The sequence below is a fragment of the Aquila chrysaetos genome, chromosome 17 (assembly GCF_900496995.4).
Source record: "Aquila chrysaetos chrysaetos chromosome 17, bAquChr1.4, whole genome shotgun sequence".
Taxonomy (NCBI): Eukaryota; Metazoa; Chordata; class Aves; order Accipitriformes; family Accipitridae; genus Aquila; species Aquila chrysaetos.
Window position 1 is genome coordinate 19,353,687 of NC_044020.1, and position 13,068 is coordinate 19,366,754.

The window sequence follows — 13,068 nt, forward strand, 5'->3', positions numbered from 1 at the left end:
GTTTCCATATGCACCATGCTTTTTCAAATAGGCAATATGATATTTGTCATGTTAAGTGACTTTTGCTTCATTTTAATAACAAAGTTCCCCTGCAGATTACCTTCAGTGGACTTTTCTAATTGTGTGAAGGCCCACCATTGTGGATCTCTTTGAAGGGTGATGGCTCAGGAAAGAAAACAGTGACTTGGGAAAACGAAGTGCAAAGCAAATCTCCAGAACCTGAGTTCCTGGCTTTGGCTGACATCACACATCGCCAGCCTGCAGGCTGGTGATAAAGAGGATCACCGTGCCTGCATTGCACTAAGCCATGGAATAGTTCTGTTTGGGAGAGCTAAAACTTCTGCAGTGCTGGTGTACTTAATTTTTCTTTTTTTAATTATGCATGTTTTACAGCTCTCTTTCTTTACTGGATAATGGCCTTTGTCACCAAAACGATCAAGCTTGTCAGATACTGCCAGGATGGTGTGCCATTTTCTCAGCTGCGTTTCTGCATCACTGGAATTATGGTCATTCTCTATGGGCTGCTGATGGCTGTGGAGATCAATGTCATTCGAGTTAGGGTATGTGGTTTCTTTATCAGGATCTGAAAATTTCAGTAGTATCTTGGGGATGAAGATGGGTCTTTAGTCCCAGTAACTCTGGCTTGTGTCAAGTTTAGGCCCAAGTTTAGCTTAGCCATAAATATCTGGTTAATTCTATAGAAATCAGTGGGACCTGGCACCTCTTTAAAATGTATGTCCTTGATGTGTCCCCTGGACTTGGTATGTATGTGTGCCCGTGTATATGTATACATACAGAGAGTGCATATGTATTTGTATAGATATTCGTGCATATTTGTGCATGTAAGGGTATATGTGTATGTAATCTATACAATATATGCTATGTTAATGCAGATAAACTATATATGTAGTGAATGTATAAGTTAGCATACATTCTTACTGACAATAATTTAAAATATAATTATAACTCAAGAATTCTTTTTTGTTGTTGTTCAGATAGAGATATGTGGTACTGGCAGGCTACAGAGCTGTGTCCACATACCATATTGCTCAATTCCTTGCCAGTTATGCTTTCAAAATGGAAATTATCCTATTTACATGCAAATTTATATTTAAATTCAATGTATAATTACCTTTAAATGCAAATATGACACTGTAGTCGTATTATACATAATTTTTACTAAAAATTACTGTTAATAAGGTAATTCCTGAGCACATGCTGTCTATTTTCTCCTCTCCAGAGGTATGTGTTTTTCATGAACCCTCAGAAAGTAAAGCCACCAGAGGATCTACAGGACCTGGGGGTGAGGTTTCTGCAGCCATTTGTCAATTTGCTGTCAAAGGCAACTTACTGGTGGATGAATACTCTTATTATATCTGCTCACAAGAAACCTGTGGACCTGAAGGCTATCGGAAAGCTTCCAATTGCAATGAGAGCACTGACGAATTACGTTTGTCTCAAAGAAGCATATGAGGAACAAAAGGTAACCGGAGATGTTTGTGTCACTCTTTGGCCTTAGAAACTATAGTGTCACTTTGAATTTTTTCTGCTTCTATGAAATCCTTATTTTAGGAATTTTTAACTTAGGACTGTTTATTCCAAGGTGAAACTTGGCTTAGAATGTTCCAATCCGATGGTTACTCTTTGGTTTTAAGTGATTTTACAGCAGGGGAGGGTTGCCAGATTGAGAGCAACTGGAAACTAAAACCGTAACAGACTGATCACTTGCTAGATTTCATTTTAAAAGTGAAAGCTTTGTTTAAACCTTAGCTACTTGTGACAGCATCTTAAATTAGAAGACATTCTGTCCATAGTTTCAGCTGGAAACACTCACCTTCACTCTTTTCTCCAGTCACGAATCCAAAACACAGCACGATATGGGCTGCAATGACGAAAATTAACTCCATCCCGGCCAGACCCAGCACAAAACCAAGGTTGGGTGAACTCACTGGGTAGGGCAGGAGTTTCCAGAGAGACTTCTGGATACATTTAGGGAACACTGTGGTGTTTCATTTGTGCTTGAAGCTGGTGATTTCTGCCAAAAAAGAAGTATTTTGTTTTGCAGAAAGGAGGGAGAATTTGAGAGCCTGTCTCCCTGATTTGTACATACATATCAATTCTCAAGTGTAAACAGAGAGAATTCAGGCATTAAGAGGCCACTTTGGAAAATGTATCATGTAGGACAAAAGCATATAAATCCCGTTCCTGCTGCACACACCAGATAAATGTGTTTCCAAGCAGTGCACAGTTTAGAACTGCAACGCAAGGGGAAGCCGGGAGGAGCAGCTCTCTGCTCCCAGCAAATGATGGAGCTGCAGGCTCCTTTCTGTGCCCTCTGAAATGAAACCACAATCAGTGCAATTGTTTCTATTTTAATAAATTTAGGTTGCTTCTCTACAAAATAGTCAATGCTTACAGTACTAGAGACCGAGACCCTTCTGCTTTAAGCAGAAAACTAGTGAGTCATTGGAACTGAGCTTTTCACAGCAAAGGAGAAGTGCATCCCTTAGACCATGCTCCTTAAAGAAGCATTTGGTGCCTAAATCTTGCTTAAAGAGACCAAAAAGTCTTAGGCACCTACATGCCCCCGAGGATCTGAGTCTCTGTGCCATTCTTAATGACAGGCATGATGTCTAGGTGCAAGCATTTTTCTGTAGCTCATTTACATCTGCAGATACTGTGTGTGCCTGCACAAATCCGGGGTTCAGATGCCAAAAGGCAAGTTAAATGTGCTATTGCTCATGTGCATGAATGCAAACATTCAGTGTGTAGCTTCCCTTGGCATGTGTCATGCACAAATGAAGACTTGCATAAATGTACCCATACAGTTACATGCGCCTACATTTATAAAGCTGGCTTACATCAGATTTTTTTGGTTTCCGTAATTGTTTAAAGTCTCAAGATTACCACAGCTTCTAACACATTTGTGCTAATATTCAAAAACAGGCTGTAACCCTAAAGTAAACTGATACTTCACAGATAAAGTTAAAGTAAACCAAAGGGCTAAAACCAATCCAAAGAGCCAGGCAGTGGGAACTCGCTGCAGTTCACTCCCACGGAGGAATGTGTTAGTTTGTGCATGGCTGGGTCAGAAAGCAGCCTCAGAATTAGGAAAATTCTTCAGGTTGAAGCATGGTCTGGAATCTGGAAGAGATGATATGTCACTGTCTCTGCTGCCAGGGTGTATTTTGCACTAATCTTCTGCAGCTGGCGAGGGGAGCCCCCCAGCATCCTCTGGATTAAGTGGGGTTACCCCTGCCTGAGCCTGGAGATAGCTGATCTCAGCTGTGCTCCATGGCCCTGCAGAAAGAAGGCTTCTGTTCCTTTCCAAACCTTTCTTATCATGCCTTGATGAACGATGCTGAACATGACCATGAATATTCTGTATTGTAAAATGCCTCTGAGATAGCTCACGTGATGTTGTCTTGCTATCCCTTCTGCATGCTATGAAAATTGAGAGCAGCTGAGGTTCTCTAACAAGTAATAAATAGCATGAGGGAAATGAGTCAGGTTAAATTTTGATGACTGGTTTCTCAAAATCACTGTTTTCCAAACCTGTGTCCCAAGCATATACGAGTGTAAACTAGTTGGTCTGAGATTAACTTTTTATGGCTGCTATCTTCTGATTAAATAGCATATTGCCACTTGCGTAACCATGAAGTCTGTGAACATTGGGTTCAACCTTTTCTTGTTTTCTTTGATGTCAGTGGGTAACTCCTGAAATCTGTATTCAATTATTTTGACAGAATTCTTCTGGGTCCTACCATATGAACGTTTGCCTACTGAAACAAGACCTAAGCTAACACTTCTCAGTAACAAATCTGAATTCACTATTCTGTTCTATATTTTCTTACATCTTCAAATTTTCATCAAGCAGTTCTTAGCATTATGAATACATTCACTACTCAAAATTCTTTTGTTATAAGTAATTTTTTCAAAACATCAAGTAATTTAATTTTAATATCACTTTCATGCTACATGGTGTTTTATAGAACTTTAAAGCCAGTTATAAGTAATTTTATTATAATATTAAGCAATATAAAACAACACAATACAAGGCTAAATAACTGGTGATCAACATTTTAATTGGCTGTTAGTCTGGTAGTCGCTACTGCAAAAGGCATTCCAACTCTTACAGTAAGATATAGGTCATTTGTTACTGGTTTTATAGATAGTTTGTGTTTGGCAACATAGCATAACACAGCATATCATAAGAAAACAACATAGCATATGTTCTTTCAAATTAGAAGATACTATAAAACTAGCTCTTTTGATAATTGAGCTTACTTAAATATGCTGTTTGAGTTTTTTTCCTAAACAAAGTACTGCCAAAAAAATTGCAATTGGCTTTCTTTATCTCATTATTTCCTGCTGTCAGTAAATATTCTAAAAGATGGACATGCTTTATTTTCTTGCTTTTCTGGACAGTCTCCTACAGAAACAGAAATACCTCATCTTACAGTATTTTTATCATACCTTTCTAAGAATCCTGGAGAAATTCTAAATGTGGATAGGAAGGTTGCTTCTGCAGAATAAGCAGTGATGCACATCATACACATAGGGTTAGACCCATGACCTTGAATTCCTATATTCTCTTTAATACACGTTCACAGTTCCTACTATATTAATGGACATTTTGGCTGAAGATAAAGAATTTTTTAATAAGATTGAGAAGAAAAATAAGTCCTTAATAATATGCAATGAAACTCTCACAGCCAAATTTTTGGACCAATGTACTATATGTGGGTAGTACTTATCACATAATCCCCCTCCCAAAAAATTTTATCCTGTTTCTGTTGTTGCTTGGCTTTTGTTTTGGTTTCTGTACAAGTGGTGTGGATGTTTCAAACCACATACTAGTGCATCATACATCACATATCCCAAACGAGATTTAACACATTGATATTACATTTGGTTTACCCCATCAACCAAAATCCTGTGTAATTTGCTCTGACAGTCAATAGAAAGTTTTACTTTTGGGATGGTGTAATAGAAAATGCAATTTTTAAAGTCAAGGACCATCAGAATTTCCTATACTTGCTGTTCATGTGCCACTGTGGATCTTACCTGTTATGGCAAAAACAGGAGGAAAGAAAGTGTGTTAGATAGCTAGAAATCGCAGGGACGGAGCATCGCCCTTCAGCATCAGACTGACACTGTCAGCTCCAGCAGTAAGGGAGCAGTCAGATTTCCGTATTTACTGAGGCGTACCTTACAGGTGGCATGATTTACCAGCAAGTGCTCTCTCACTGTCCTTATTTCAACTGTTGAGTGCCCAAGGTAGGGAAAATTACAGTCATTTAAAAGGGAGGTGACAAGAAAACCTAAGCAAGTGCCACAGGTGAGAACAGCAGTCCAGCCTACTAATTCACACAACAAACGCTACCAACCATACCAACAAAAATAATCCTGGCAAATTTAAACAAACACCGGGATGCATAGTTGTGTGAACTGATTAAGTTCACATTTGTGTTGCTGCAACTCTTCCCTGTCTTTAGTACCGCTCCCCTCCTTTTCTGTAACTGGATCATTTTTAACATTATGTTCTAAGATACTTTTTCTCACCTTCCAAAAGGAAAGTATGTCCTTCCAGCCTCCTGTGCCCAGGAGGAGAAGCTCTTGGCTTCAGGTGGCTTCCCAAGCCACAGCAGTTTAAAGGGACTGGGAAACTGCAGAAAATAATCGTCATGGTAATAAGGTTTTTTCATGCAGAAGGCCCAGACAGAGCTTTTTATTTGTGTGTTAAGACATTGGCCAAACTTTCAACTGTGGATTTACTGAAACATGTCAGTGGTTGTCAGACAGCTATAATGAGTGGTGACTGACAGATCATCCTTCAGCACCTAAATAAAGGATAGGGTTGGCATGTACAACATACTATACTGCAAGCCCATAACACTGGGCCTCAAGAACCATTCTGGAAAAGAGCTTAAGATTAGAAGAAGAATCCACTCTTCTTTCTCTCCCCTGCCCATTAGATACTTCAGTGAATTTGAAATGCTGATTAAAAAGAAGAAACAACAGTGTTTAGCAATAGAGATTATTAGATAATTTAATTTAAATTAATTAATATTTTTTCCAATGAAAAGTAAGTAGATTTCAGGTAGCAATGACAGTTATGTGAATTGTAGTAGTAGTGAAAACAGCTATTGAAATAGCAAAATCTTATTAAAGAAATAAGGATTTACCAATGCCATTTACCAAATTTACCATTAATTGAATCTCCATAATAGGATGTGCAATTTTTTCCAAAAGACAGCAGATGTGTTTTCCTAATAAGTTAGCTTAGCTCATATCAAGCTGTTAAAGTGCAGATCATTTATTTGAGGAGGATGCCAGTAGCTCCTGTAGTGCCGTCTAGCTCAAAACCCATTAGGCAACAGATTCAGAGCCTTTTGTCTGGGAAATTTGCATGAGGCCCTTGTGCGCTTTCCCTCATCTGAAGAAGCAGTTTCATTCTTACCACCTTCGGAAATGTTACCTCCAATTTGTCCCCGTACTGCTTATTTCTCTGTACTAAGCCTCTTGGCATTGGGTATGACCAGCCTGGCCTAATCTCTAGAAGCCAGTAAGCAGCTATCTGGCCCTCCTGTACCCTTGTACATTTTTGGCACCATGCACATATTCTATCTCACTGTTGAAGTGGCATGAAAGGAAAAACAGAGAAAAGAGGAAAAAAGACAAAGGCAGCCAGGCAGGGTACAGGCATGCTTGCTTTTCTTTGGTTAATTTGCCGGGGCAGGGTGTTGTTATTACTGGGCTATACTTAAAATGTCTCTGTGAACACTCAGGAGGGCTTGGCTTGGGTTACAACTTGCAGTCATCCGTGCTACTTGAAAAATGACAGATGTTTTTTTAAAGTGTCAAAAGCTGCTGCCTGAAGCGCAAGGAAGCACTCTGCAGACCATAGATCTGTTAAGTAAAACTCTTTCTTCTTTAGATTGAAAGGACCTCAGAAATGCCAGAACTCCTCTGACTAGATACAGAGATATTTGCTGGTTGGTGTTTTAGGGCAGGAGTTGTCATACTGCATAGATTCACAGAACGGAAAGCTAGAAAGCACCCTTGGTTGATTTAATCTTACCTCCCAACATAGCCTGTTACTTTCATCGTGTTGAGCACAGTAACTGCTGATCGGCTGAAGTGTGTCTTCCTGGAAGGCGTCCAAGAGATGGAAAAAAATCCAGATAAATTAAAGTATATTCTTGCAGGTGTCTGTCCATGTTTTCTCCTTCAATCCCTTTCTCACATCAGAGGCCTTTACTGGATCAAGTGGTTTCACAGCTGCTGTGAAAGCCAAGATCACCCATACGAGCAAGGGCTTGAAAGGTCAGACCTTTTCCTGAGCACACACGTGACAAGGAGCAATGGCTACATGCCAGTATGATTAATCTGTGTTTGCATTCCTGTGTTCACAGGTTCAGAAAAGTGGTAGGATTTAGAGATGAGAAACTACAGTCACCAAGAGGAGGCAGAATTTCAATTTGCTGTGAAGAATGTCTGAAATCTGTTGATATCTACATGTTTGCTACCTCACCCACTCCAAAACACCCTTCAGGAACCATTTGGGCATCCAGACAGGAGCGAGATGGAAGTTGCCGTAATAAAGCCAGGGAGCCCTCTTCTTGGTGCATTGATACCTGTTTCTCTGTTTTCCAGAAAAAGGTAGCAGACCAGCCCAATCGGAGTCCCTCCATATGGTTAGCCATGTATAGTGCTTTTGGACGACCAATTCTCCTCAGCAGCACGTTCCGTTACTTGGCTGACTTGCTGGGTTTTGCTGGGCCATTATGCATTTCTGGCATTGTCCAGGGCTTCCAGAATACAACTAATAATACAAATACAACAGAAAAGGTAACGTGACAATACAGATTGAAAGACTTTGTTTGGTAGTAGTTCTAGAGTCATATCAGGTATTTAATACTTCTGGCTGCATGCTTTTATATGTCTGTGATCATCGTTGTATTATTTCATTGTTTCTTTCAAGCAAATTGAGTAACTTTTTGTGAGAGACAGTCAAGTTATAAACCTCAGTAGTGGAAGTCTTTGGTATGAATGCAACACAGGTAGTGCAGGATTCTCCCAGTTGCCCAGCTGTCTGCCTCTTGGTGGAGTCATCCCTGCAGTTCTGGGGAGAAGGAACAGCTTTTCTGCTCCTCTAACTACGCCTCCTCGTCTCAGGCAGGACACCCGCTGGTGGTGCCTCAGGGAGGCATCCAGCAGGCATGAGTCTGGGAATTCTGCTTAATTTCTATCCATCTGTCCATTGGTAGTTCATTGACTGGTTTGAGCTCTCTGAAATCTGTTTTCCACTGGGAAGCAGAGAGTAGTCACTCCCTGTTTGTGACTGATTGTGCTCTTGTTGCTGTGGTGAAATGCATTGGTGCGTGTGAGAAGAAGGTGATAAGCATCCACTTTATTCAATGGCATTCCTGATACTAGAGATGCACAAAAGATGTTAGTTCACAGCTCATTTGAAGTTTCACGGAGACTGACATTTCAGAGGCCACCTCTAAGCACTGAGCAAGCCTCTGATACAGAACCTTTTCTATCATAGGAAAAAGAATTTATTAGTAACTAGTGAAAAGATACAGGTAAAATTATTTTACTAGCTGCCAGCAGAGAAGACATGATGAAGAAATTTTCCTATGTCTGTCTTCTGAGACAGAAACATCTCCATACACTTTATGCGGAGTGTTTTATATTTGAAGGAGCAGATAGGTATGTAATGGAATAACATTTTCCCCTCCAGATAAAGCATTTGACTATCATCACTGTCCAAACTTCTTCTCCTTGGCTGCTTGCTCTTGACATTCATTTTCTTGATGGTCTGAATTTGGCTTTAGACTCTCATTCAGCCATTGCACTGAAGAATGAGACTTTAATTGTGCAGCTTATCAAATAATGGTCTTTATCATCCTTGAACCTCCACGTGTTGGATTTGAGCCACAGAGTTAAAAGGCAAAGTGCATATTTTGCCTCAAAAATGGGGCTTTTTTGCATGTTGAACAAACAAGGTATTTTAGCTTGAAAATTATCATATCTGGATCTCAGATTTAGGAATCTGTACCTTGTACACTTCCTTCATCTTTTGTACTCTTCAGTGTAGTGGTTTTAGTTGTGGGGTTTTTTTAAGTTTTAATCAACACTGGCTAAAGGGAAGATTAAAATCATTGGAGAACTTGAAACCACTCCAAGAGCCTAGCTTGGTGACAGTCACTATTTCTTTTGGATACATTTCAGAATACATTTGCTTTTAATTTATGGATTTTGATAAACTTTCTCTTGGTTGTTCTTGCTATTATGTGTTTCTCCTTTAAATTTGGTCTAGTTCCAATTAATGTGAATTAATTGAATTTTATGCTTATTCCCCCTTAATACCTGAGAACTCTATGTACATTAATAAAGGTATCTACAAATGTTATGTTATTATTGATATGCCCACTATGTAAACATGGGGAAGTTAGATGCAGCAGCACATTAAGAGAAGAGTTTTCAAATGTATTTATCTGGCCAATCATGAACTTAAACAACCCACATTTCAAGGAGTCTTGGGTTGGTTGAGCCACTTAGCCTATTATTTCAGTGGGATTTAGGTGTCTTACAGACATTGGACCTTTTGAAAACACCGTTGGGTGCATATACACACCTTTTGGGCGTCAGCTGCCCATGGCAGAGGGAGGAGTGTGTGGTGTGGCGAGGCTGGGGTCACTGCAGTGAGGTGAGCCTGGAGGCTTCCAAGCACCTCTCTCCTGCCTGCAGTCTCATGGCAGATGACACTTATCCAGAGTGATGAAAGAATCTCCAAGAGGGTAGCTACGTGGTTTACTTTCCACTATTCCCCAGTCCTTTCATCTCAGAATCAGGCTGGGTAGTTCAGTAGAACAGGCTTTTTATTCTTTTTTTTTTTTTTTTTTTTTTTTTAAGAATTCCAGTACATCCTGCTTCCAGCTGGATCGGAAATACCAAAAGAACAGCCTTCCTTGCAGTATTTTGGTACATTTGTTTCTTTTTCTGCCTGAAACAGAGCAGAACAGTGAACATAAAAACTAGAAAATGAAAACAAATAAAGTGATTTGAACGAGACTTTTTTTTCCCCTGTTTAAAGTTCATTTTGTGGGGAATACTGGCGTATATGTTCTTATTTTATTCAGAATTCACAGGTATCATAGACTATATTTCTGGAAGGAATTGTTTCCATAATATACAAATGCAACATGAGTAACTAATCCCATATAATAAAAAATATTTTCTTGCAGCTTCTTTGTGGTCCAGGTGGAATGAGCTTGATTTTCTACAGAGTAGCATTTCTATCCTACAAGTCATCAGAATTCGATGAAGAAACTAAAGATAAGGCAGCCATGGTGATCTAATTGTCCATTTCCTGCTAAAAACAATTCATTTTAGAACGGCTAAAAGTTAAGTCTTTGGAACATGAGGGGAGTATTTAATTGTATCCAAATGATTTTGCTACGTAGGTACAGTGAGAAATCTGATTTCCATAACTGTCCCATAATACCATCAATATTTTTTATTGTAATGTAATGACTGAATTCCCTTGTTTCCAGTATCTCAAGAACATACAATCCCTCCTATGCCACTTTCATCACTTTTTCCTTTCTTTTCAGGTGAAGGATCCATCAAATTCGTATCTTTCCTCGGAGGAATTCCTCAGGAATGTTTATGTTTTGGCAGTTCTTCTTTTCCTGGCCCTTATCTTGCAGAGGACATTCCTGCAGGCATCCTACTATGTGACTACAGAAACTGGCATCAACCTACGAGGTGCTTTACTGGTGAGCAAAGATGTTTGCATGATCTGCCAAGAAATTCACTAATACTAGCTCCAGCTTTGTACTTTCATTTGTCTTGTTCTTTATCTGAAGACTCAGTTAACAGTTGTTTGAGAGAAGAGATGCACTGTATTTTTATACAGAAAACTGGAGAAGTGCTATCAGTGACACAGCCAAACTGATGGCAGCAATTGCTTTTGCTAAAAACAAAAACCATCATACTAACATACAGAAGTTTAGCACTCACACTGTGCATGTAAGAACATATTTTTGCAGAAGTCGTTAAGTATATGAAGATAAGCAGTGTTGTTCTGACTCTGCCCCTGCTTTGTTCATTTGCCTATGAGGTTAATTCTGCTGACTGTGAGCAGTTATCTGCAGAGTATCTTTGGCCAAGCTATGTTTTATGGGAACATTGTCCGTGTATCGTGTGTGTGATTCTGAATATTTATGCCCTTTTGCACAGAGCCCTGTGGGATGGGACAGGAGTAATTCATCTCCAAAACTGTGTCTCTAAAACTGGCATCCATTAACCCTCTGTGAAAGCCATGTTTATGAACTGGAGCCAGCAGCTCCAGCTCAGAACGTGGGTGAGTTGTAGCAGGGATCTCCGCAGACCACGCTCCATGGACAGCAGTAGCACTGTGTGCAGAACAGAAGCTGGAACTGATGTTTTGCCAGGTGTAACTAACCACAGGAATATCATCTCAGCATGGAAGCTTCTGGGTTTTCTGCACACTATGATTGATGTAGATATTTCAAACATTTTCTGCCTTCTCCCAGGATAGATGGTACAGACATGGTGGAAAAAGCATACCTGATTATTTCCTTGTGCTTTTGCGACTCCCACTTGCCAAAATGGGGACTTTTAGGACCATATGCAGCTGATGTAATTCACCATGTAGGCATTTCTGCTTAATTCTACAGGATTCATGGACAAAACAGGGCAAAGGGCACAAATTGTTTTTAAAAATTTCTCAAAGTTGCAGTGTTTGATATTTGGTCATAGCTGCAAACTGGGCTCACAATATTTGTCTTTAAAATTCTGGTAGATATAAGCCCGGATTAATTTTAAACTCTCTTAAGCTCCTACAAATTTTATGGAAATAGATGGCCAGGTAAAGGAGAGAAACTCAAAGGAATACATAGCCACCCTGATCAAAACTTCATAGCATGAGTTTAACTATCTTATCAGAAACAAGGATCTCTTTGACAGACAGTGTCACAGAAAAGCAGGCTCACCAAATGTTTGTTCAAAGGAGATCTTTGCCCAGTCTCCTAAATGTCGATGTTTTGCTGTCATTTTGTTCTATTTTAGGTCTGTGTTAAGCAACAAACCTTTTAAAAGGATTTGGAGTTTTTTAAAGTCAGTTCTCTCTCTTGTGCTTTCTCTCACTCTGTCTCCATCTCTCTCTCTGTGTCTCAGGTGAGAGACTTGGAGAAGGGCTGTCTTAGGTAAAGACTGATACCGCAGTTTGAAACGTCCTTCTCCTACTGTTGCTTTATAATTATATCATTTTCATATCTTCCATTTTACTCCTTTCCTACAGGCAATGATATATAATAAGATCCTGAGGCTTTCAACGTCCAACTTGTCCATGGGAGAGATGACGCTGGGACAAATCAATAACTTGGTTGCCATAGAAACAAATCAATTAATGTGGTTCTTGTTCCTGTGCCCCAATCTGTGGGCAATGCCTGTTCAGGTAGAGCATCAAAGTAAGGGCCTGATTTCAGAGATCCTCCAACCTGGTTGAAAAGAGTATATGTCTGTGAGACTACTACAAAATCCAGAGGGGAACTTGGACTTTACACTCATTTGCCAGGAAGACTAACAAGCAGAAATGTGGCCCATCATCTCCTCCAAGGGCTGGGAGGCTGTCTCTGCAGTAAAGAGAGGAATTTTTTGAGCAGGATTTCCATGTCATGGATGTGGTCTGTGACTTTAAGAATCACGACCTGTCATCCTTTCCCTGCTCATATTTCTTCCACTACTGACACAAGTCATTGCTTTTATTTCTGCCACATGGCAGCATCACAGGCATCTGACCAGTGCTAAGTGTTGCATTTGCAGCGTCCACTTTTTAACTGCGTTTTGTGGCAGGAGCAAAAAGCAGTTGAATCCTGCTCAGTGACTGACAGCAGCACCAACAGTGTGCTGCACAGAATGCCCAGAGTAGCTCTCATATAAACAAGCTTAGTTACTGTAAACATCTGGTTCTTAACAAGGCTGGGAAAGATCTGTAGGTGGATCTGTAGGAAGGAAAAGTAAAAATTA

General features: G+C 39.8%; 1 protein-coding gene across 13 annotated transcripts in view; it reads left to right on the forward strand.

Annotated features, from left to right (window-relative positions):
- Window positions 1-13,068, forward strand: part of ABCC9 (ATP binding cassette subfamily C member 9) — a 76,755-nt gene that overhangs the window by 13,064 nt on the left and 50,623 nt on the right. For all 13 annotated transcript variants that reach the window (XM_030041109.2, XM_030041108.2, XM_030041115.2 and 10 more), the window contains 5 exons: window positions 394-560; window positions 1,241-1,483; window positions 7,660-7,854; window positions 10,629-10,793; window positions 12,341-12,496. In XM_030041109.2, coding sequence (XP_029896969.1) covers window positions 394-560; window positions 1,241-1,483; window positions 7,660-7,854; window positions 10,629-10,793; window positions 12,341-12,496 — 926 coding nt within the window. The remainder of the gene's footprint in view (window positions 1-393; window positions 561-1,240; window positions 1,484-7,659; window positions 7,855-10,628; window positions 10,794-12,340; window positions 12,497-13,068) is intronic.